Source organism: Haliotis cracherodii, unplaced genomic scaffold, assembly GCF_022045235.1.
Source record: "Haliotis cracherodii isolate W230 unplaced genomic scaffold, xgHalCrac1.p SCAF_5, whole genome shotgun sequence".
In the NCBI taxonomy this organism is placed as follows: Eukaryota; Metazoa; Mollusca; class Gastropoda; order Lepetellida; family Haliotidae; genus Haliotis; species Haliotis cracherodii.
The window spans coordinates 16,776,398-16,801,902 of NW_027266308.1; the positions used below are offsets into that span (position 1 = coordinate 16,776,398).

At 38.3% G+C, this 25,505-nt stretch overlaps 2 protein-coding genes across 3 annotated transcripts in view; one reads left to right on the plus strand and one right to left on the minus strand.

Annotated features, from left to right (window-relative positions):
- LOC139444158 (disheveled-associated activator of morphogenesis 1-like) overlaps positions 1–10,816 on the minus strand; it is a 185,363-nt gene extending 174,547 nt beyond the window's left edge. For both annotated transcript variants that reach the window (XM_071225057.1, XM_071225055.1), the window contains exon 1: positions 10,727–10,816. The gene's annotated coding sequence lies outside the window, so the exon portion shown is untranslated. The remainder of the gene's footprint in view (positions 1–10,726) is intronic.
- A 99-nt stretch (positions 10,817–10,915) lies between these two features.
- The window catches only part of LOC139442440 (kinesin-like protein KIF6), a 92,492-nt gene continuing 77,902 nt past the window's right edge, over positions 10,916–25,505 (plus strand). Inside the window, exons 1-5 of the mRNA XM_071223250.1 lie at positions 10,916–11,102; positions 13,703–13,812; positions 16,130–16,204; positions 20,266–20,308; positions 21,267–21,371. Of these exons, the coding sequence (XP_071079351.1) occupies positions 11,043–11,102; positions 13,703–13,812; positions 16,130–16,204; positions 20,266–20,308; positions 21,267–21,371 (393 nt within the window). The 5' untranslated portion in view covers positions 10,916–11,042. The remainder of the gene's footprint in view (positions 11,103–13,702; positions 13,813–16,129; positions 16,205–20,265; positions 20,309–21,266; positions 21,372–25,505) is intronic.

Below are 25,505 nucleotides of genomic sequence, written 5' to 3' on the forward strand. Positions count from 1 at the left end.
TATTCCTTGACTTGTTAAAAGTCATATTTGTGGCAATTTGGCTATTATATGTCCACATAATGTTTTCCCAATCAAAATACATGTAGCACGGGAAGTTGCAATGGTGACTGGCCAAATTGTTCCTTATGTAAAAATATTCTGCAATAGCAATCACCTGTACCTAGGTGCTATGCTTATGGTTCTTATGATTTTAAATATAGAAAGTAGAAGCTGCAACTAAAGTAACATGATATTGGAATATATTATTCCTGATAAAACAATAATTTCAGATATAAGTTTTTATGACCATTGCATTAAAATTCATTGTAGTTGTATTATTGGGTACTTTTTAACTGAATCACCGGTTGAGTGGGAGAAAATGACAACGTGTGTACAGCTGATTGCTATTTCCAGCTTAGTTTATGAGAAAATACACATGGTAATCTTAAGCTCTGTATATAAAACAATGCGTATGAGAGCAGGGAATTGTACTAATACACCACTTGGTAGGATAATGTGCTTCCATATCAATACACCACCAGGTAGGATAAAGTACATCCATATCAATACACTACTAGGTAGGATAATGTACTTCCATATCAATACACCACTAGGTAGGATAAAGTACATCCATATCAACACACCACTAGGTAGGATAATGTACTTCCATATCAATACACCACTTGGTAGGATAAAGTACATCCATATCAATACACCACCAGGTAGGATAAAGTACTTCCATATCAATACACTACTAGGTAGGATAATGTACTTCCATATCAATACACCACTAGGTAGGATAAAGTACATCCATATCAACACACCACTAGGTAGGATAATGTACTTCCATATCAATACACCACTTGGTAGGATAAAGTACATCCATATCAATACACCACCAGGTAGGATAAAGTACATCATATCAATACACCACCAGGTAGGATAAAGTACTTCCATATCAATACACCACTAGGTAGGATAAAGTACATCCATATCAATACACCACTATGTAGGATAAAGTACATCCATATCAATACACCACTAGGTAGGATAAAGTACTTCCATATCAATACACCACTAGGTAGGATAAAGTACTTCCATATCAATACACCACCAGGTAGGATAATGTACTTCCATATCAATACACCACCAGGTACGATAAAGTACATCCATATCAATACACCACCAGGTAGGATAAGGTACATCCATATCAATACACCACCAGGTAGGATAAAGTACATCCATATCAATACACCACTACGTAGGATAATGTACTTCCATATCAATTCCCCACAAGGTATGATCATGTACTTCCATATCAATTCCCCACAAGTTACGATAATGTACTTCAATATCAATACACCACTAGGTAGGATAATGTACTTCCATATCAATACACCACTTGGTAGGATAATGTACATCCATATCAATATACCACCAGGTAGGATAAAGTACATCCATATCAATACACCATAAGGTAGGATAATGTACTTCCATATCAATTCCCCACAAGTTACGATAATGTACTTCCATATCAATTCCCCACAAGTTACGATAATGTACTTCCATATCAATACACCACTAGGTTGGATAATGTACTTCCATATCAATATACCACCAGGTAGGATAAAGTACATCCATATCAATACACCACTAAGTAGGATAATGTACTTCCATATCAATACACCACTTGGTAGGATAATGTACATCCATATCAATATACCACAAGGTAGGATAAAGTACATCCATATCAATACATCACAAGTTACGATAATGTACTTCCATATCAATTCCCCACAAGTTACGATAATGTACTTCCATATCAATACACAACAAGGAACGATAATGTACTTCCATATCAATACACCACTACGTAGGATAATGTACTTCCATATCAATTCCCCACAAGGTATGATCATGTACTTCCATATCAATTCCCCACAAGTTACGATAATGTACTTCAATATCAATACACCACTTGGTAGGATAATGTACTTCCATATCAATATACCACAAGGTAGGATAAAGTACATTCATATCAATACACCACTAGGTATGATCATGTACTTCCATATCAATTCCCCACAAGTTACGATAATGTACTTCCATATCAATACACCACAAGGTAAGATAATGTACTTCCATATCAATATACCACCAGGTAGGATAAAGTACATCCATATCAATAGATCACAAGTTACGATAATGTACTTCCATATCAATTCCCCACAAGTTACGATAATGTACTTCCATATCAATACACAACAAGGAACGATAATGTACTTCCATATCAATACACCACTTGGTAGGATAATGTACTTCCATATCAATACACCACTAGGTAGGATAAAGTACATCCATATCAATACACCACCTGGTAGGATAATGTACTTCCATATCCATACACTACCAGGTAGGATATGGTACATCCATATCAATACACCACCAGGTAGGATAATGTACTTCCATATCAATACACCACTAGGTAGGATAATGTACTTCCATATCAATACATCACAAGTTACGATAATGTACTTCCATATCAATACACCACTTGGTAGGATAATGTACATCCATATCAATATACCACCAGGTAGGATAAAGTACATCCATATCAATACACCACTAGGTAGGATAATGTACTTCCATATCAATACACCACTTGGTAGGATAAAGTACATCCATATTAATACACCACTTGGTAGGATAATGTACATCCATATCAATATACCACCAGGTAGGATAAAGTACATCCATATCAATACACCACAAGGTAGGATAATGTACTTCCATATCAATTCCCCACAAGTTACGATAATGTACTTCCATATCAATTCCCCACAAGTTACGATAATGTACTTCCATATCAATTCCCCACAAGTTACGATAATGTACTTCCATATCAATACACCACTTGGTAGGATAATGTACATCCATATCAATATACCACAAGGTAGGATAATGTACATCCATATCAATACATCACAAGTTACGATAATGTACTTCCATATCAATTCCCCACAAGTTACGATAATGTACTTCCATATCAATACACAACAAGGAACGATAATGTACTTCCATATCAATACACCACTACGTAGGATAATGTACTTCCATATCAATTCCCCACAAGGTATGATCATGTACTTCCATATCAATTCCCCACAAGTTACGATAATGTACTTCAATATCAATACACCACTTGGTAGGATAATGTACTTCCATATCAATATACCACAAGGTAGGATAAAGTACATCCATATCAATACACCACTAGGTATGATCATGTACTTCCATATCAATTCCCCACAAGTTACGATAATGTACTTCCATATCAATACACCACAAGGTAAGATAATGTACTTCCATATCAATATACCACCAGGTAGGATAATGTACATCCATATCAATAGATCACAAGTTACGATAATGTACTTCCATATCAATTCCCCACAAGTTACGATAATGTACTTCCATATCAATACACAACAAGGAACGATAATGTACTTCCATATCAATACACCACTTGGTAGGATAATGTACTTCCATATCAATACACCACTAGGTAGGATAAAGTACATCCATATCAATACACCACTAGGTAGGATAATGTACTTCCATATCCATACACTACCAGGTAGGATATGGTACATCCATATCAATACACCACCAGGTAGGATAATGTACTTCCATATCAATACACCACTAGGTAGGATAATGTACTTCCATATCAATACATCACAAGTTACGATAATGTACTTCCATATCAATACACCACAAGGTAAGATAATGTACTTCCATATCAATATACCACCAGGTAGGATAATGTACATCCATATCAATAGATCACAAGTTACGATAATGTACTTCCATATCAATTCCCCACAAGTTACGATAATGTACTTCCATATCAATACACAACAAGGAACGATAATGTACTTCCATATCAATACACCACTTGGTAGGATAATGTACTTCCATATCAATACACCACTAGGTAGGATAAAGTACATCCATATCAATACACCACTAGGTAGGATAATGTACTTCCATATCCATACACTACCAGGTAGGATATGGTACATCCATATCAATACACCACCAGGTAGGATAATGTACTTCCATATCAATACACCACTAGGTAGGATAATGTACTTCCATATCAATACATCACAAGTTACGATAATGTACTTCCATATCAATACACCACTTGGTAGGATAATGTACATCCATATCAATATACCACCAGGTAGGATAAAGTACATCCATATCAATACACCACTAGGTAGGATAATGTACTTCCATATCAATACACCACTTGGTAGGATAAAGTACATCCATATTAATACACCACTTGGTAGGATAATGTACATCCATATCAATATACCACCAGGTAGGATAAAGTACATCCATATCAATACACCACAAGGTAGGATAATGTACTTCCATATCAATTCCCCACAAGTTACGATAATGTACTTCCATATCAATTCCCCACAAGTTACGATAATGTACTTCCATATCAATTCCCCACAAGTTACGATAATGTACTTCCATATCAATACACCACTTGGTAGGATAATGTACATCCATATCAATATACCACAAGGTAGGATAATGTACATCCATATCAATACATCACAAGTTACGATAATGTACTTCCATATCAATTCCCCACAAGTTACGATAATGTACTTCCATATCAATACACAACAAGGAACGATAATGTACTTCCATATCAATACACCACTACGTAGGATAATGTACTTCCATATCAATTCCCCACAAGGTATGATCATGTACTTCCATATCAATTCCCCACAAGTTACGATAATGTACTTCAATATCAATACACCACTTGGTAGGATAATGTACTTCCATATCAATTCCCCACAAGTTACGATAATGTACGTCCATATCAATACACCACAAGGTAGGATAAAGTACTTCCATATCAATACACCACTTGGTAGGATAATGTACTTCCATATCAATACACCACTAGGTAGGATAATGTACTTCCATATCAATACACCACTTGGTAGGATAATGTTCTCCCATATTGTCATACCACTAGGTAGGATAATATACTGCTGTACCACTACAAACCATTATCACAACACCTCTAGTGTTAACATAACCTTGAAAACATAAAAATTGTACCAATAGTATAACATTGCAACAGCATAGTACTTTGCGTGTCCCCAGTCCCTTTAAAGGGGCACTGATCTAAAACAATGCCCCGGAACTGGTTGTTGCCTTTGTTATTGTTTTTCCCCATGAGTACCCGGATGATATAGCAGAAACCTAGACTAGTTCGCGACCTGTGCTGCACAATTCGTAAACGCATTTGTCACTTTTATTGACAGTATATATAAGGGTGTATGGTCACATTGATCAACAAAATGAAATACAATTTTGGAAATAATAAGAAAATGTAGGTATCTTTGTGTGTAGCATCGGTAATGGTGACGAAGTTTTGATAAGTCACTTGCTTGGTGAATGTGCGATTTTCGTTTACACTATTTTGACTTGCAACACAGAGTAAATATTTCTCCTGAGCATTGCTTATTTTATCGTGTTTATATTTTTACAGTCAATTTGTGCAAAATGTTCACTTAGGAAATTTATTAAATGCCTGAATATTCATATTTTACAAATTGACTGAAAAATATGTCCATCTGTATTATTATGACAATGAATTCTAAACATTGTTTTATTTAATATCATCACCAAGAGACTGAAAATGTTACGTTTTCTATATTGTTTGGCTTTTAATCCTACATAATAATCTTTGTGATGTTTTTAGGCCCTTTACATCGTCAATTTTAGTCAATCTGTTAAAGAAATGGACAGACTTTTCAGTCAAAATGACTGAAATATTTACACATTTTACAAATTGCATGAGAGAATCACATTTTACAAATTGACTGTAATATATACACGCTTACACAGGAAAAGACTAGTGAAAACAACGTCTATCGCGCATCAAAGAATTTCCCAACCAAGACGTTGAGGAACAAAAATGAATCTGTCCAATGGTACAGCAAATGAAGGAAAACAAAATGCAAATATAATAATTATAACCGACCAAATTTATGTGTATAATTGTAGGCAGCTTCCTTGTTCAAGGAATGTATCCGTGAATATCCACACAAAGGAACAATATCCCACATGTCTGCAGCTGTACAAAGAAACTTTTTCCATGTCACTTGTCTCTGTAACAATCAAATATTTAAAAAAATATATATATCGTTTCGGGATATTATATCCCATGTTCGTTTCTCAACTGATCACTTAGATTGTTTGTGGGTGTTTCACATAGATGTCAAGTCTCAAAGGTTGGCTGAGAAAGCCCACGTGACAACTATTTTCATAACGTCCACGGTCCCTAAAAAAATCCATTGAGGTAGATAACAATGAGCAATCAATCAACGTATTATCGGCGAACCCTTTGAACAAAGTATGTTGTTTTTACATCAGGACTTCACGCCATGATATGAGTGTATTCCCTTTGTTTTAGTAAACCTAGACATGTACACACTAACAGTGACTAATCAATGTATTTTCTGTTAATCCTTTGATGACTAGGTACGGTCCGTTGATTTACAAAAAAGTAAATCAACTGATCACTCATCTCTTGCTGGGCTGCCACGTGCATAGTACATAACACACATTTCACCTCACTTCAAACCTGGATTTAGATTGAATAGTTACCCCAGGCACAATAAATGCCAAATGAGAACCTTTGTCAGGTATTCTGAGTGGTGCTAGCACTAATTATACCTGTAATAAATTCATTAACTGAGCATCAAGTGAATGACGACAAATACACAAGTGTAGGGTTATACCAGAAAACATGGATGAGAACAAGGGAGTGGTAATCGTATAATCGACGTAATCCAAAATCCGAAAATTCTTTTTTTATTATTAAACTATAACCATCAGGGGTATTTCCAAATAATGACATCCGATGAACATCTGCCGTTCTTTTTGTCTGTTTGTTTAGGCTGAAGAAATTAATTAACATGCGCCATTTGTCGAAAACTTTATAGATCACGGTTAACCAATCAGTATTAAAAAATGCGTAAAACAAATATTGCATCCAAGTTTATTTAGCTGTCCTTGCAGACGGTAGCCCTGTCTCATGTCACGCTGAGTTGCGTTGCGTATCATACGGGTACTCACGGGGAAAAAACAATAACAAAGGCAAACAACCAGTCCCGGGGAATTGCTTTAGATCAGTGCCCCTTTAAGATCTACCTGCATACTGGAAGACTGGATGTCCATCCCTAAACAAAAACACACTGGTTGCCTGTTGTCACAGCTTCATCAGAGTTGGGCTCATGTCCTCTGTCTCCCCCAGCTGTCTGTTTACTAAGTATATATTATAGATTATAGCTCTTGATTTCACTACACAAATGTAGTAAATTTCAAAGATCATATTACTTTTCCACTGGGTCTTTGACAATGCCTTTATTTTACACTGACCTAGTTTCTATTTGATTATCTAGGATTGTCAAAGCATTATAAATGTAAGTATCAGTTTCAGCCTTTTACTTTTGCTGTGAAAGACCTGTTTCAAAATGAAACATTGTAAATCAAAGTCTTAAAGTCACATATAAGATGAAGAAATCATTCAGGTTTGTTTTGTTTGTTTGTTGTTTAACGCCTCACTCAGCAATATTCCAGCTACATGACAGTGGTCTGTAAATAACTGAGTCAGAACCAGACAATCCAGTGATTGACATCATGAGCATAGATCCACACAATTGGGATATGATGACATGCATCAACCAAGCCAGCGAGTCTGACCACCCGATCCTGTTAGTTGCCTCTTGTGACAAGCATGCTGAAGACCAAATCTAAACCAGATCTTCACAGGTAAACCATTTAAGTAAATTGACATGAGAGGATGTATCACAAAAGCCATACCTTCACTTAAAATAACTCTGATATGGATGGAATGAGACTTAAAAGCTGAATTACAAACTTTGGGGCAGAAAAATTAAAATCTTTGTTTGTAAATGGTGGAAATCTTTTTTACTCTTAAAGCATTTAACTAAATTAAAACAGATGTAAATGTTAGGTCACTGCACAAATGCTATCACAAACACTTTTATTACCACCTTAATTTCACTATGTGGATACCCTTGAAACTATTCCCAAAGGAATGATGCAGGTTTCTTTAAAGAGACTACAAACTTAATCTGACTCTTATTTCAAGTACATGTACCCTTCTTGAAGCCACAAGTGAGTTACAATCTTATTATTTGCCCTTCAGTCTTACGACTTAACTGGGAGACTCCAATATTGGCCTGACATCAATGTAAATTTACAGTGGTGCATGGCTTGTAGGTCTAGCCAAAACAGCCGACTTACAGCTGACTCACAGCCTAAAGAAAAATCACTGTTATTTACAAATTCACACATTTGGATGCTCGACAAGACCTGGTTTATGCAATATCAACATTGGATCACATTTGGGTACCGGAATGATTCAAATGCCGGTCATGTATTTCAGAAATCAAAAGAGTTTAACATACTCTCGGTAAATGTGAACAAGAAGTTTGGGGGTTGTCGAAAACACAACATTTGTTAAAGGATCTTGTCAGTGTATTTTGCGAAATGTAAAACCAAACTTATGACGCAATGAGAAAAAACATAGACAACAGGAATGTCTTGACAATAGAAGAAATGTTGACATACAATTTTTGCAAGTAATAAATTTGCATAATGGTTCATATTATGAAACATGTCAAACTGACAATTTTCCACCAAAAGTATTATTTTGAACACATTATAACAATTTCTTACTTCTCTTACTATTCACTTAATTTACAATGAAAAAGGCAATATAATTTCTTTTAAATCAAAATACATATATATGCCTTAAAGGTATATTAATATGCTTAAATTGCACTATAGAAGAGTACATAATGATATAATGATTTAATCCAGGTCATGAAAGTTTTTGAAAATAGGTCATATATTCATCATATGACTGTCTCTTATCTGGCTCAAAAAGTTATGAAATGTTTTACTTAAATGAAAGTTATTTCTTAAATACATAAGAAACCTTTATACATATTTTTGTTTATTTCAATTAAACATAATATAAACTTTTATTTCAGAGCAAAACAAAGTTCATATGTCATGGTATCTTAGCCTTGAACAAGCACAATGACGTGCACAATATTTCTGTAACACTATGGATATGTAGTACACACACAAACTGTTACCCCGAGGCCCACCACTCATTCCTACTGTGTTCTACATCCTAGTGTAAATGAGTCGCAGCCTGTGTAACTGTATATGTTCCAGAGCTGACTACAGCTACGTCCAAATTCCATGTCAAGGAAACTCTGGAACTGCTCAAGAATATTGCTGTTAATGAGGCTGAACACAGCTGTAAATTGAAATTTGTTGTTTTCACATTTGATAACCATGTTGGTACTACATATATTTATCTGATCAAGTTTGGCTGTCATGGCTGTAAGTGCTATTGTTTTTCAAACAGTAGTAGTATCATTTAAAGAAGAATTCCATATTTTAAATATGTTAAATAAAAAAAATAATCAGAATATTTATCAATAGCATCAGAAATGAAACAAGATCTGTTTGGGGGTAAGACTTATGCTTGTATCCCCTATCTCCCCCTCCCCCCCCCCCCTCCCCCCCTAAAAAAAAGAAAGATTTTAAAGTTGGAAGAAACATGCAAAATGTAAATATATTTAACTTTTGAAGGGGGCATACAGGTGGAAGTCTTTCCACATAGAACAACTGAATATGGAGCAGGGCATGGTTAGATTTCTGTTAATCTATGATCTTTATTCTCAGCTCACATCTCATTAATATTGGCTCGAAACACGGGAATATCCTCTGGTCTGAAGACGAGTTGACAAGTTCCCCAATGATATTACTTGAGGAGATACAATCATACGAAAACAAACATACATCAATAGACATCTTTCTCCTGAATAGCTCCTGAAAAAACGAGTTCAGAACCATCATCCAAACACACGTCTTTCGGACCCTATACACAAATTGTACCAATCCAAGGACACTCTTTGTAATGAACCTGCAAATATAATTGCATTGTTTACCTAACAATTAAGGCAATAAAAAGTGATCGATCCTGGCCGGTTTCGCGCTTGAGTAAACCTGCACGTGCATCAGTTCATTTATCGTGTAACAAGGCGTGAGCAGTCGGCGCTTCGCATACAAATCCAACGTCAAAATAAACGCTTCGTCTGAATGCTAGTATACGCAAATACACGTTTTTCTACTACTTCTGTGGCTCTTGCTATATACCTGAAAGCATATATGCCCCCAAGCAAACCAGCTTCTGTTTTACACGAGGATGAAAAGTAGGCGTGCGGAGCCTGCGGTTGTCAATGAACTAACCATGGCTCACACAAAAGCTTATCACAACAATAGTCTGCCGACAAGAACCAAAATGTTGCACTTCATACATCGCAGATCACACTGTTTCATTTTCTCAATTACGTTAGATATCATCCAACGGATATGATCCTTTTCCCAAAATGTTGAACATTTTCACGATTATCGAAAGCAGGTGTCGAAGACAGCATCCCAATTTGTCATTCAATAAAATTGTTTATGTTAATGTTATGACTTGCAACATTTGTCATTTTGAGTTCAGTTTCAAAGGAAATAAATATGAAATTAGAACATAAGATCGAGATAGGAACACAAAAAAATCAAATGAACTGTCATTTCTTACCATATAATAAACAACGCGGCAACATCAAAGCCTTATCCAAGTGTGGTATATCCCTTATAACGACTGTCAAACCACTGAGCCCAACTCGCAGGAGTCACGCTTGTAGAGCACCGGCAAGCTAAAAATACCCCTAACATTTCAACCAATCAAAGGCCTTGAAATATTTTACCCTGGACTTGCAAGTGCTTGGCATCATGGAAGAAGGCGATGTAAACATTCCTAGACAACAAGGGTGTGAATGATATTTCTGGCTTGTGTGTAGTTTTACTGAGACAACTATTTTGTGATTTCGGGAGATGAGAGTAATAGCTGGAAGATGGTGAAGCAAACAATCCAGATTTTTGCTCGAATAAAGCCGACAAAGGCTAAAACAGGGGTGAGTGTTTCGATTTAGAAAGAAATATCTCCGGTATTCGGGATATGTGAAGTTGCTATCCGTTGATCAACGAAAACGTTTCGAGTAGGTTGTCCATATTAGCATGACTAGGCACTGTCCACAAATTGTCCCCTGACAGATGTTTATCATTACTTTTCTTCATCTTGTCATTTATGAGTTTGTAATGCATTTAAAAAAATAAAAAAATCTACTCACAATAGCCTAATTTATACCTTCCTTTAAAAGACCAGATTTAGATTCTTTGCTTTATTTCAAGACTCTGGAAATTAAGATGGAAAGTATTATTATTTTTCACAATTCACTTGTTAGTAATTGTGATGGTTGCCCAGTCACTCATACTTGTAGTGAATGTAGCAACACCCAACTGAAAACTAGATCCATAATGGGGTCCTACGGTCCAGACATGCTTCTACATCACGACAGAGAACACCACCTTCATAAATCCTGTTCAGACTGGCTGATTCCATGTGTTTCTTTCTGAGATTTAAAAAAAAAAAAATTCCTGTAAGTTTGTGACTAAAAGGTTGATATCTCCCAGATGATTACCCTATCTATACACAGCCTATACACATACTTGTCATAATTTTATTACCACAACTTGAGGTAATAACCAGAACCCCGAGATAATCTGCGTGTTTGAATAAAATACATTTAAAGGAACTGAATATGCAGACAAATCAAATCCTAGCATATCAAATACACAACAAAAACTATGCATACGCTGTTCAAATAAATATTATGTGTATATTACAACTATTAGATAAAACGATTGCGTATATTACATCTGATAAAATGATTTATATCAGCTGATCGACCAAATTCACTTACTGACAGTGAAATTCGGAAAAGCTTCTGTGACAAACATGCTGATAGATGCACATCATGCCTAGTCAATCTACATGTTGAATCTTAATTAGTCGCTGATTGGTAATTAAAACAATAGCGCCTTTCTTACAATGCTAGGTTTTGCAAACAAAAATGGCTTCCCGGAGAGTTGGCAGTATGGGTTGTTGCTAATGCTTTCAAACTCTGGTTTGCCTGGCAGTGACTTGATTGTAATATTGCATTATTGCATCCTTTTCAAAATCCAAGTTAGAATTAGCCTTCAGAAGCCCATACTTGTTGTAAGCCGTGACTAACAGGATCGGTTGGTCATGATTGCTGACTTGGTTGATGCATGTCATCATATACCATTTGCATAAATAGATGCTCATGATGTCAATCACTGTATGTTCTGTCCCAGACATGATTATTTTCAGACTGCCATAATATAGCTGGCATATTTCTGAGTATGGTGTTAAACAACAAATAAACAAAGGACATCAACGGGGTACACAATGGTGTTAGTGGTCATCAGTAACTTGACACAATTAACAAGTGTGTTCTTATTAATCTAACAAAATACAGCCTTCTCTTTACACTTCACAGCCACTGAATTAAGATTGGTCATGTCAATTGATAAAACAAAGTGCCATCTGTTCAGTGATGCATGACCATTGTGATGGTATGTTGCATGTACTTTAGCAAGCAATCGGAAAAAAGAGTAATATTTCTTTTTCCTCTTGACAGATTGTTTAGACAGGTGTACATGTGTAAAGGTTAATTTCTGAAAGAGTTTAATATCTTGGTGACGATTAATTGATGTACAGTTCACAATTCTCTGTACAACAAAAACAAGTAATAGAGAATTGTACAATAGATTGCGATTTTGTCATGTTTATGTCAATCATATATTTATTTTATTAAAACAGCCATGTGGTATTATGTCACTAGGCTAGACTTGATTATTTTTTTATTTATATTTGATGTCATGGTAAGTAGGTGGGAGAAGAGGGGATAAAAAGAACATTTCCGATTATGTAACTGTTCTACTGGGTGTTTTGTGAATATGTTGTCATGTATGCAGTCTATTCGGCCAGAATACCATTGTATCTGTTTGCATTTGGCCGAGTACAATAACAATGCTTTTAGATCACATTTTTGTAGATTGGTTTCCACTTTACTTATTTTTACGAGTGGTGCATCTGTTACGCACACATGCCCACTCCCCAAAATAGAAAAAAAAGTATCATCTCATAAGGAAAAAATGACTTTGACAATATAAAAACTGTTGATACTTTCACAATGATAGACAAATCATATCTGGGGATATTTAGAAATTGTTGTTAACTTTACTCCTTCAACATTTTAAGTAATGTTGTAATAGGTTTGTGATTAATTTGTTCATCATTTAAATATGTTGGTTTGGTCACGCATTACCTCCAGTTTTCAGTTTCCCAAAACAAGGGAGTAAGCTGACTTTAAAAGTCCAGTTTCCGACAACCTTGCCAAACTAGGCTGCAATTATGGAGTTAAATTTTGGCTGGACTAACATGTTCAAAATCGTGTAACGAAATTGACATCTGGTTTGTAAACTGCCATGCAGATTTCGGTCAATTGCAGGATTTACAATGCAAAACTTTGAGTCAACAGATATTTTCCAAAGATTTGATGCACTTTGATAAGTAAGCCCAGTTTTATTACATCATAGGGGTAAGTTAAGTTTATGTGATTACAATTTTACTTTTTCTCAATGACAGCGCTATGGTGTTGACGAGGATGATGAGGGATGTCCGCGACTGACAGTTACTGTACCAAAGGAATTAGCAGAGGGCTTCATCAACAACAAGAGAGAACATTATAAGTTTCGGTCAGTTACCATAGTTACAGTCAATCTTTATCCGTGGGTTTAAAAATTTGTACATCTTTATTCTCAGTAGTCACAGACTCATGAAACACAACTCTGAGTTGCTAGAAATATGTAATAAGTCTAACGACTAAACACAAAAAGAGAAGGAGAGTTTTTGAGTCCATTTGGGAGAGAATTCCACAGTGAAGGATAACAGTATGCGAAAGATCATTGTCTGGACATATTGAGATTAACACTTGGAACAGAAATCAAGATACATCAGTTTTGGATCATTTGTTTGAATCATTTCAATATAATATTTTGCTGTGAACATTTAACACAACAGACAGTGGAAGAAACTAACTTTTTTAGTTCATTATTCCTTAGAATGATAACATACAGCAGAACCCTTAAGAATTGCTAATTTCTACTAATCCTTATAATACCTAACCATTGGTGAGTTTAGCAAGGACAACAGAACTAGTGCCAGTTTCTAATACTTAGTCAATTGATCCAATTTTCTATGTCTCTCATTCATGTTGACAAAACTTGATGGATGTCTGAGACATACCACAAATTGCAATAAAATTTAATTTTTAAACTTATCCTATCTCACTCTATGCATTTCATCCTTCTTCTTCCTCTCCCTTGTGTGGAAAGTTTGGAAACGTCCTTGAACAAAGTTTTCAGCTTCTAATCTCTATTTCGTCCAAACACTGCTGGCATCACCATGACAACAACCCCAGCAATCAGGTCATGCACCCGAATCTTGTGCAACTTGCTGTCCTTGATCTGGTTACCTGACATCCTCTGCCTCATCATTCTCTTTCTCTTCGCATCACAGTGGAGACATACAAAGTTTTTGAGAGAATATTTAGGCCTTTTATTTCTCTTAATTATACAGGAGTTCAATGCACTTCTGACATTAAATGGGCAAGGATCAACCAAAACGTCAGCACTGTGAGAAGTGCCAGCATATTTTTTCTGTGGTGGATCCTCACACTTTATGTTGCGATTGTTGAGGAGTATGCAAGCCAACACTCAGATGCAAAGAATGCTCACATCCTTTCACCAATGACTTCATAAGAAATGCCAAAAGAGGAGCCTCACTCTTGCAGTGTGGGTTCGAATCTGTACTTTACAAAGAAAGTGTTATCCCAAATATAACATTTGTTACAATACTCCATGCCTACAACTTTGGGGGATTGCCTCCACCTCAGACATTGAATCCTCATGAGCTGTCCCATCCACCATGGGATCCCAATTCTATTATCAGCCCACCGCTACCTTGTGCATGTGACGCAGTAATGGTTTGAAGATCTTCTTATGGATAATGTGGATCCTTTCCTGTGGTAGGATCAATAGCTTTGACAAAGCGTAAAATGGGATGCCAAACAAATAATGCCTGCATCAATGGAGCATACTGACAAAATTGTTTGTAGAACAAATTGACTGGAGACCCCTTCCGAATTGGTTACAAGACGAATAGACGAGGATAATCTGTGACCCACCGTCCAACCATGGGATAAATGCATAGAGTGAAATAGGATAAGTTTTAAAATTTGTAACTTTTAACATAAATTGTATATTAATAGTACTTATCCTATCTCATATGATCTGTGCCCACCCGTCCTACCCCACATCACAGTTACACTCACTAGCCGCGATTCGCTGTGCAGAGTTGCGTCCCTTGGGCACGCCAGAAACCTATGATTGTGGGTTCGAATTCCGGTTCGCCCCGATTATGTTTCTAGGTTTGTCAGCACCATACCCGTGCTCGTTGGTTTCACCGAAGTGGTAAACGTCTGAGACCTGCATCACTTCGGGCTTTCCTCCAACATTAAGCTGACACGATGCGATATAACTGGAATACTGTTAAAAGCGGCGTTAAACCCAACCCACTCACTCACTAGCCTGTCAGCTCCAAGAAAGACAATGATGAGGCAGAGGGTGTCAGGTGACCAGGTCCAAGCCAGCAAGCTTCATGACCAGGTGCATGACCTGATTGCTGGGGTGGTCATCATGGTGATGTCAGGGGTGTTTGGGTGAATAGAGCTGAGAAGCTGGAAACACACAAGGGATAGGAAGAAGAAGGATGAAATGCATAGAGTGAGATAGGATAAGTATTATAAATATATAATTTATTGTAATCGGTGATATATTGAAGAAAGATTGTTTGAATAGTTTCAGTGTTATTTAAAGGGCTACTTTTTATCCCTAATTTGTCCTAAGAAGGAAATGGCAAAACCCCTAATTGCAATTGCAAGTTGTGTCAACATTGGCATAATGTTCTGTTTTTATTTATCTATATATGTTTTTTTGTGTGTCATGTTTTCAGTTTTGAGCGGGTTTTTGATCAGAAAACAACACAAGAAGAAGTTTTTGAACACGTGTCCAAACCAGTTATTGACAAGTAAGTCCATTCAAACAAGGATACATCACCATGATAATACAGTGAATGAAAAGGACATTTTTGGGTTATACATGGGGATCAATCATTTCATCTTTTGCAGGCGCCAGGGTTTCAAAGAAATATAATCTGTCCCACTGAAAGATAGAAAAATATGATTTTTCTATGTCTTTGACATTTCCTGACTTTGTGGTGAACTTAACAAATTGTCAAATGAAAGCCGAGATTTTTTTATGGATGCCCCAAACATTTTCTGTTTCTTAGATATCATCTCAACTTTTTAACATATTCAAAACACAATAAACTTTACATGCCACAGGGATTTATCTTATATTCAGCCTCAAGTGTCAGTAAATATACTGAAACACATTGAAAACGCACCAGTGGTACAAGTGAATTTTATGCTAAACCAAATTATATATGGTGTTGGCTGTGTACTACAATCACACTCCGATAATCGAGTTCCACATTTGTAATGACTAGTGTCATTGGAAAGTACAAATTTTAATGTCGCGGAAATGGAACACACAAGGGATCCAAAGGCAAAGTCAGTACCGGGTATGACTGTCCCTGGTTGCAATGCATGCTACACAACACTTCGCATGGACATTATCAGTCTCTGGATAACAACTTGTGATACCCTACACGACTCTCGTTGTAGGACAAGTGCGAGCTCTCTAATGTTGGCGATTTGTAGGACAAGTGCGAGCTCTCTAATGTTGGCGATTTGTAGGACAAGTGCGAGCTCCCTAATGTTGGCGATTTGAGGTCGACATGCAATGCCCTGTCCCAGGTAGTCCCACAAGTGCTCCATGGGCGATAGATTGTGCCATGTCATAACAGGTTCATTATTCTGTGCCAGGAAGTCCATAGAAGCATGTGCTGTATGCAGTTCTTGGTGTTGACGGAAACAGGACAATGTGACGTCTTAAATTGGCGTAAACTGCATTAACATGACCTATGCATACATGGAACTGTGTTCTGTGCCAAAAAAATGATACCGCCCCAAACCATCACAATTCCGCCACCCCAGTGATCAGTCTGCACAATATAATTATCGTGATAATGTTCACCACCACGATGCCATACCCATATATGTCCGTCAGCGTTCCTGAGGTGAAATCTGGATTCATCAGAAGAGAGGACACCATTCTAGCATCGTAGTAACCATTGTCTGTGCCTCAGCAACCATTGTAGCCAGTGCCATAGGGTCAGAATCGGCCCTACATAAGGACGATGAGTACGTAAACCAACGGTGCAAAGTTGCTGGCATACAGTATCAGCACTGATAACTCCTTGTCGACCTACGTGGGTAGCTGCAGTTCTGGACACCGGAAGTGTTCAATGACGTAGATGAGTCCTTACAATCTGTTGGTCTTCCCTGGCTGTTTTCACACCCTTGTTGCCGCGGGCATGGTCAGTCTCTGGTTTGCTGAAATCGCTGGTTCTGTCTTGTGATGGTACTGTGGTGACATCCAAACCTTGCTGCTATAGCCTTTGCAGTCATACCAACTTCAATCATGGCAATGGCACATTCCTGTTCCCGTTCCTCAAGTGTCAGTCTCGGCATTGCATTCTCAGTGTGATTCCGTGGCTACAGCGATAATGTGGGTAGCCTTTGAATGCCATCCCTTTATACCCCATTTGTGTACTACATTGTAAGGACATTTTGCATTTTTCGTGCTTTGTATGTGTGAAAAAGTGTTTTTTTGGTGACGACTCACAACTGACAACGGCTATCAAACCTGACCAGTTTTGGAGCTTCTTTAACTCCTAACCATCCAGTGTTTTCATTGTTCTTTTCCAACTATCATGATATTTTAATGGAATTATGTTGGTGCGTTTCAAAGCAGGTCATTATATGCCCATGTTGAAATTAACATTTCCCAATACATGGGTACAATGTTTGAACCCATTTCTGGTGTCATCCATTGTGATATTGCTGCAATTTTGCTAAGACTCACTTACTATTGCGTCAGGATTCTACATCTGTTACAAAATCTCTGCAAGAATGTAAATGTCCATCAAAGAAATCTCTTCATTTTCAACATATGCCTTGTCTAGTAGCTGAGATAATGCTAAGTAAATGTGGCAAATGATCAGTATCAATTGAACATGTTGGAATAGTCATGTAAGTGTGTTACCCTAACCATCAGTGTGTGGGATGTAAACATTCACCTGTTTATCTCACTGTCTGAGATACGTGTGATATCTTGGTATTGACACCCCGGCCTGTAAACTGTCCTCACATATTCCTTCACAGGGATTCTGACACCTCTAACTTTGACTACCAAACATCAGCACTTCGAGGCACTGTTTTGACACCAGTTGTTTGTTACGTTGGTTCCTGTGAACATTATAACTTTTCTACATTGTTGTAGAGTGAATATTTTTATATTCATCTTTGTTTTTTAATTCCTTTTTTGTTTATGCATGGTTCGTCAGAATTGCCTCAATGTCTTGTTTGGGGGACCCTCTCAAGATCTGAGATTTAATGTATCTCAATAGCAATCCTGTATTTGATAAACTATTAACACAACAATAATATAAGGTGAAGATTAGGGCTGAGACGAGTCTACATTTGCTACTGTGGTATTTACAACCCCCTATTACCTGACCCTACCTGGGTACCTGCTGTAGAGCTCAAATTTCCTATTGGGAATTTGTTTTACTGGAGCCCTGGCAAAAATTATTTAGATACACCTAAAAAATGATCTGATCATGCATAAACTGAAGTTGACTGAAGTTTTATCTTTACTCAAACATATAAAAATATTGTGTTCATAGTCAGAAAGAAATGTGAACATTATTAACTTGTAGTGTAACAGTGGAGTTTTATTGTTATTGTCATTGAAACATTATATTACATGATTAACCATGGTTAGTCCTGTGGTTACTCTGGTCCAACCTGAGTACCCGAGTACCCATCCTGGCCCTAGTGAATGTACATTGTATTCATGTCAAATAAGCTGCAAGATACTCCATGTTAGTTTTGTATTCTGCATACATTTTAAGGCTGAAACAATTATTGTACAATATATATTTAGATTCATTTTTCATTATGAAACACTACTTCTGTTTAAGGTTGTGTGATTTTATTTTAATATTTCACATGACAGAGACATTGAAAGCTGGCTTTCCTAATGTGTCGCCAAATGCAATTTTTATTTGTAATATATACTATTTATGATACGGAAAAACACGTGGGTAATGATCTCTGTATCATATGATACTGTTCTTAAAATAATCGCTATCTAAGCGTATTGGGAATGTTAGTCAGCTTGGATAATAATCTATATCTATTATTTCAGTATGCCATTAATACTTGATTAGGTAGATGACGAGCATATGTTAACAACAAAATATCACTCAGTACCAATTTGTAAATCTGTGAAGTGAATCAAATTTTGAAGTTGTGTAAATAGATATGTAGTTATAGATTGTTAAGGGTAGACAAGATGTAATTTGGGGAGACAGGTAGGGTTGTCATACCCACATTAGTTAAAGCTCTAAGCATTTATTTAAGCAGACAGTATTCTTTCATGAGCAATGTTTCTGGCATTTTGTTGGGGGAACAAGATAGCAAAGTCGTAAACGGCTACATCCTGCATCATTTTGGACTACAGTCCCACATTAAGCTGACATTTCAGCATGTAACTGACAATAGTACCACTAGAATGAGCGCAGCCCCGTCACATTAGGGTGTTATTCAGTTTCCTTGAAATCTCATTTCTTGTTTGAGTGAGACAAAAAGTGCAGATTCCATAAAGTAATAAAATACAAGAACATTTTTTGTCAGTTCAGATAAGCACAAAATGACAATGCTTGGCTGGCAACCACAATTTGATGTACATTGGGGTTAGTCCTTAGCATGATTAGGTTAAGCTTTAAACAACTTTTTATTCATTTTTATCTCATTTTCTCTTTATACAAGTCTGTTGTGGTCCGCCACTTTCGATGGTAATATTGGAATCCTTAACATGATAAAAATATGACTTTTTGACAAATATTTCTCGTCCATTTATCATCCATATTACATGTGAATCTTGTATTGTGTCTTTCAGTGTGTTACAAGGCTACAATGGCACAATATTTGCATATGGACAGGTAGGTGTTGTTGAAGACCGCACATGATCTCGTTACAAGTTTGCTGACAGGTAAACCTAGCTTGTGTCAATATTATCACAAGGTAGCTACTGTCACCCCTCACAGTTGTGTTTGGTTCGTTGTCATTTACACAGCGAGACAGAAATAAGAGAGAGTGTGGTCGCCCCACACCACAACCCACAAGTTTAAATAGCTTTAAACTGTAATTAAAGTTGTTTTGTGTCGACTGTAATTTTTGATGTTCTGCTTCACTGAAATCACGTTTGCAATGTATTCTAAGTGTTGGATAAATTTATTTATACTTAGCTTAAGACTTGATTTGATATGTGATTTGTTTTTTTTCCAAACTGCCCTTCAGTGATTTCGACATGTCAGAGTCAAAGAAAGTCATTTGAACATCGCTAGACTGTCTTAACGGTCATTTCAGCATGTTTGTTTTTCATGAATAGAAATATATACTCATTGGACTGTTTTATTTGTTCAGTGCTGGGAATCTTATGGTGGCTGATAAGAATTATTATTAATATTTTATTTGTTTGTGTTCAACTTTTTCCTGTTATATTTGTGAGTCCATTGCCTCACACTAATGACAATTGGAATCTGTATTTTGACTTGTGTTTTTATGTTTTGGTTATCCATTGATTTTCATATGTCAAATCCTGCATCCTAGATGCATAAAAATGAAAACAGATACAAAAGAAATACTGGAATGCAGAAAATTTGTATGCATGTTTTGGAATTAATGCTGCTATTTCATAATTTGGTACCACTTAAAATCCATTTCCGTATGTGGTCATTTAAAAAATACAATGCCATCGAATGTTTAATGATCATCTTCTGTGAATCTTAGAATATGATATAAATGATATTTGTAGTCATGAAAATGATATCATTACTTGCTGTCAATGTTGTGTTGTGTTCTGTTGTGTTGATAATGAAGACATTGTGACTGTTCCAGACAGGCAGTGGAAAGACCTTCACCATCACAGGAGGGGCAGAAAGGTACATCGACCGGGGCATTATCCCCAGAAGTCTGTCATACATATATGATAAAATCGAGAAGGTAATAATTTCTTTTGTGTGGCAAATTAATTGTCTTTGTCCTGCACCCCTTTATAAACATCTATTACAACACTTTGAGGAATATTCCAGCAGTGTCACAGCAGGGTCCACCGGTATTGTCACTGGTTGAAATAAAATTACAGTATGACCTTGGTGAATGTGCATCTTCTGATCCCATTAGATCATTGTTGACCCCATCCATCATCCACTGATTTATCTTATATTGATTGTATGAATATTGTGATCAACTGATCTTGATGTTGAGGACTTAAAACTCTATTTCACTCAATCACTGTCTCACTCACCGTCTCACTCAATGTCTGGCTTTCACTATCTTGTTCACTATCTTGTTCACTGTCTTGCTCACTGTCTCAATCACTTGCTGACTCACTCACTATCTCACCTGTTGTCTCACTCCCTGTCTCACTTGCCGTCTCACTCCCTGTCTTGCTTTCTCACGCTCAGTTTCTCTCAGTTCCTGAGAGAGTTGCTGTCTCACTCTCTGTGTCACTGTCTCACTTTCTGTCTCTCTGTCTCATGCTCTGTCTCACTCTCTGTTTCACACTCTTACTTGTCTTGCTGGTACACTCTCTGTCTCACCATCTGTCTCATGCTCAGTCTCACTCTCTGTCTCACACTCTTACTCTGTCTCGCTGTCTCATGCTCTGTCTCACTCTCTGTTTCACACTCTTACTTTTCTTGCTGGTACACTCTCTGTCTCACCCTCTGTATCACTCTCTGTCTCACTCGCTGTCTCACGCTCTGTCTTACTGTCTGTCTCACCATCTGTCTCATGCTCAGTCTCACTCTCTGTCTCACACTCTTACTCTGTCTTGCTGTCTCATGCTCTGTTACACTCTTTGTGTCACTTTTTGTATCATTCTTTGTCTCACACTCTTACTTTGTCTTGCTGGTTCACTCTCTGTCTCACTCTGTGTCTCACTATCTTACTGTGTCTTTCTGTCTCACTCAGTATCTCACGCTCTGTCTTACTGTCTGTCTCACCATCTGTCTCATGCTCAGTCTCAGTATCTGTATCACTCTCTGTCTCATGCTATGTCTCACTCTGTCTCACACTCTTACTTGTCTTGCTGGTACACTTTCTGTCTCACCCTCTGTATCACTCTCTGTCTCACTCCCTGTCTCACGCTCAGTCTCACTCTCTGTCTCACCCTCTGTCCCACTCTCTGTCTCACGCTCAGTCTCACTCTCTGTCTCACCCTCTGTCCCACTCTCTGTCTCACGCTCAGTCTCACTCTCTGTCTCACCCTCTGTCCCACTCTCTGTCTCATGCTCAGTCTCACCCTCTGTCTCACCCTCTGTCCCACTCTCTGTCTCATGCTATGTCTCACTCTCTGTCTCACCCTCTGTCCCACTCTCTGTCTCACGCTCAGTCTCACTCTCTGTCTCACCCTCTGTCCCACTCTCTGTCTCATGCTCAGTCTCACTCTCTGTCTCACCCTCTGTCCCACTCTCTGTCTCATGCTATGTCTCACTCTGTCTCACCCTCTGTCCCACTCTCTGTCTCATGCTATGTCTCACTCTGTCTCACCCTCTGTCCCACTCTCTGTCTCATGCTCAGTCTCACTCTCTGTTCCACTCTCTGTCTCATGCTCAGTCTCACTCTCTGTCTCACCCTCTGTCCCACTCTCTGTCTCACGCTCAGTCTCACCCTCTGTCCCACTCTCTGTCTCACGCTCAGTCTCACTCTCTGTCTCACCCTCTGTCCCACTCTCTGTCTCACGCTCAGTCTCACTCTCTGTCTCACCCTCTGTCCCACTCTCTGTCTCACGCTCAGTCTCACTCTCTGTCTCACCCTCTGTCCCACTCTCTGTCTCACGCTCAGTCTCACTCTCTTTCTCACGCTCAGTCTCACTCTTTGTCTCACCCTCTGTCTCACTCTCTGTCTCACTCTCTGTCTCATGCTATGTCTCACTCTGTCTCACACTCTTACTCTGTCTTGCTGTCTCATGCTCGGTTTCACTATCTGTATCACTCTCTGTCTCACGCTCTGTCTTACTGTCTGTCTCACCATCTGTCTCACCATCTGTCTCATGCTCAGTCTCACTCTCTGTCTCACGCTCTTACTCTGTCTTGCTGTCTGTCTCACAATCTGTCTCATGCTCAGTCTCACTCTCTGTCTCACACTCTTACTCTGTCTTGCTGTCTCATGCTCTCTCTCACTCTCTGTTTCACACTCTTACTCTGTCTTGCTGTCTCACGCTCTTACTCTGTCTTGCTGTCTGTCTCACCATCTGTCTCATGCTCAGTCTCACTCTCTGTCTCACACTCTTACTCTGTCTTGCTGTCACATGCTCTGTTACATTCTTTGTATCACTTTTTGTATCATTCTCTGTCTCACACTCTTACTCTGTCTCGCTGTCTCATGCTCTCTCTCACTCTCTGTTTCACACTCTTACTTGTCTTGCTGGTACACTCTCTGTCTCCCCCTCTGTATCATTGTCTGTCTGACTCCCTGTCTCACGCTCTGTCTTACTGTCTGTCTCACCATCTGTCTCATGCTCAGTCTCACTCTCTGTTTCACACTCTTACTCTGTCTTGCTGTCACATGCTCTGTTACATTCTTTGTATCACTTTTTGTATCATTCTCTGTCTCACACTCTTACTCTGTCTTGCTGTCTCATGCTCTCTCTCACTCTCTGTTTCACACTCTTACTTGTCTTGCTGGTACACTCTCTGTCTCCCCCTCTGTATCATTGTCTGTCTGACTCCCTGTCTCACGCTCTGTCTTACTGTCTGTCTCACCATCTGTCTCATGCTCAGTCTCACTCTCTGTCTCACGCTCTTACTCTGTCTTGCTGTCTCATGCTCTGTTACACTCTTTGTATCACTTTTTGTATCATTCTCTGTCTCACACTCTTACTTTGTCTTGCTGGTTCACTCTTTGTCTCACTATCTTACTTTGTCTTGCTGTCTCACGCTCTGTCTTACTGTCTGTCTCACTCTCTGTTTCACACTCTTACTTGTCTTGCTGGTTCACTCTCTGTCTCACTATCTTACTGTGTCTTGCTGTCTCACTCTCTGTCTTACTGTCTGTCTCACCCTCTTTCTCACTCTGTCTCACTCTCTGTCTCACTATCTTACTGTGTCTTGCTGTCTCACCCTCTATCTCACTCTCTGTCTCACCCTCTGTTTCACTCCCTGTTTCACCCTCTGACTCACTCTGTGTCTCACACTCTTACTCTGTCTTGCTGTTTCATGCTCGGTCTCACACTCTGTATCACTCTCTATCTCACTCTGTCTCACCCTCTGTCTCACTCTCTGTCTCACTCCCTGTCTCACTCTGTATCACTATCTTACTCTCTCTTGCTGTCTCACGCAGGTCTCACCCTCTATCTCACTCTGTCTCACTCCCTGTCTCACCCTCTGTCTCACTCAGTGTCTCACACTCTTACTCTGTCTTGCTGTCTCACACTCGGTCTCACTCTCTGTCTAACGCTCTGTCTCACTGTCTGTCTCACTCTATGTCTCACTCTGTGTCTCACTATCTTACTCTCTCTTGCTGTCTCACGCCAGTCTCACCCACAATTTCAGTCTCTGTCTCACCCCCTTGTCTCACTCTGTGTCCCACATTCTTACTCTGTTTTGGTGTCTGATGATCAGTTTCACTATCTGTATCACTATCTGTATCACTCTCTGTCTCACTCCCTGTCTCATGCTCTGTCTTACTGTCTGTCTCACCCTCTTTCTCTTTCTGTCTCACTATCTTACTGTGTCTTGCTGTCTCATGCTCTGGCTCACTCTGTGTCTCACTGTCTTACTCTGTCTTGCTGTCTCACATTCGGTCTCACTCTCTGTCTCAGTCCCTATCTCATCCTCTGTCTCTCTCAGTGTCTCACTATCTTACTCTGTCTTGCTGTCTCACATTCGGTCTCACTCTCTGTCTCACTCCCTATCTCATCCTCTGTCTCTCTCAGTGTCTCACTATCTTACTCTGTCTTGCTGTCTCACACTCGGTCTCACTCTCTGTCTCAATCTCTGTCTCACTCTCTGGCTCACTCTGTGTCTCACTGTCTTACTCTGTCTTGCTGTCTCACATTCGGTCTCACTCTCTGTCTCACTCCCTATCTCATCCTCTGTCTCTCTCAGTGTCTCACTATCTTACTCTGTCTTG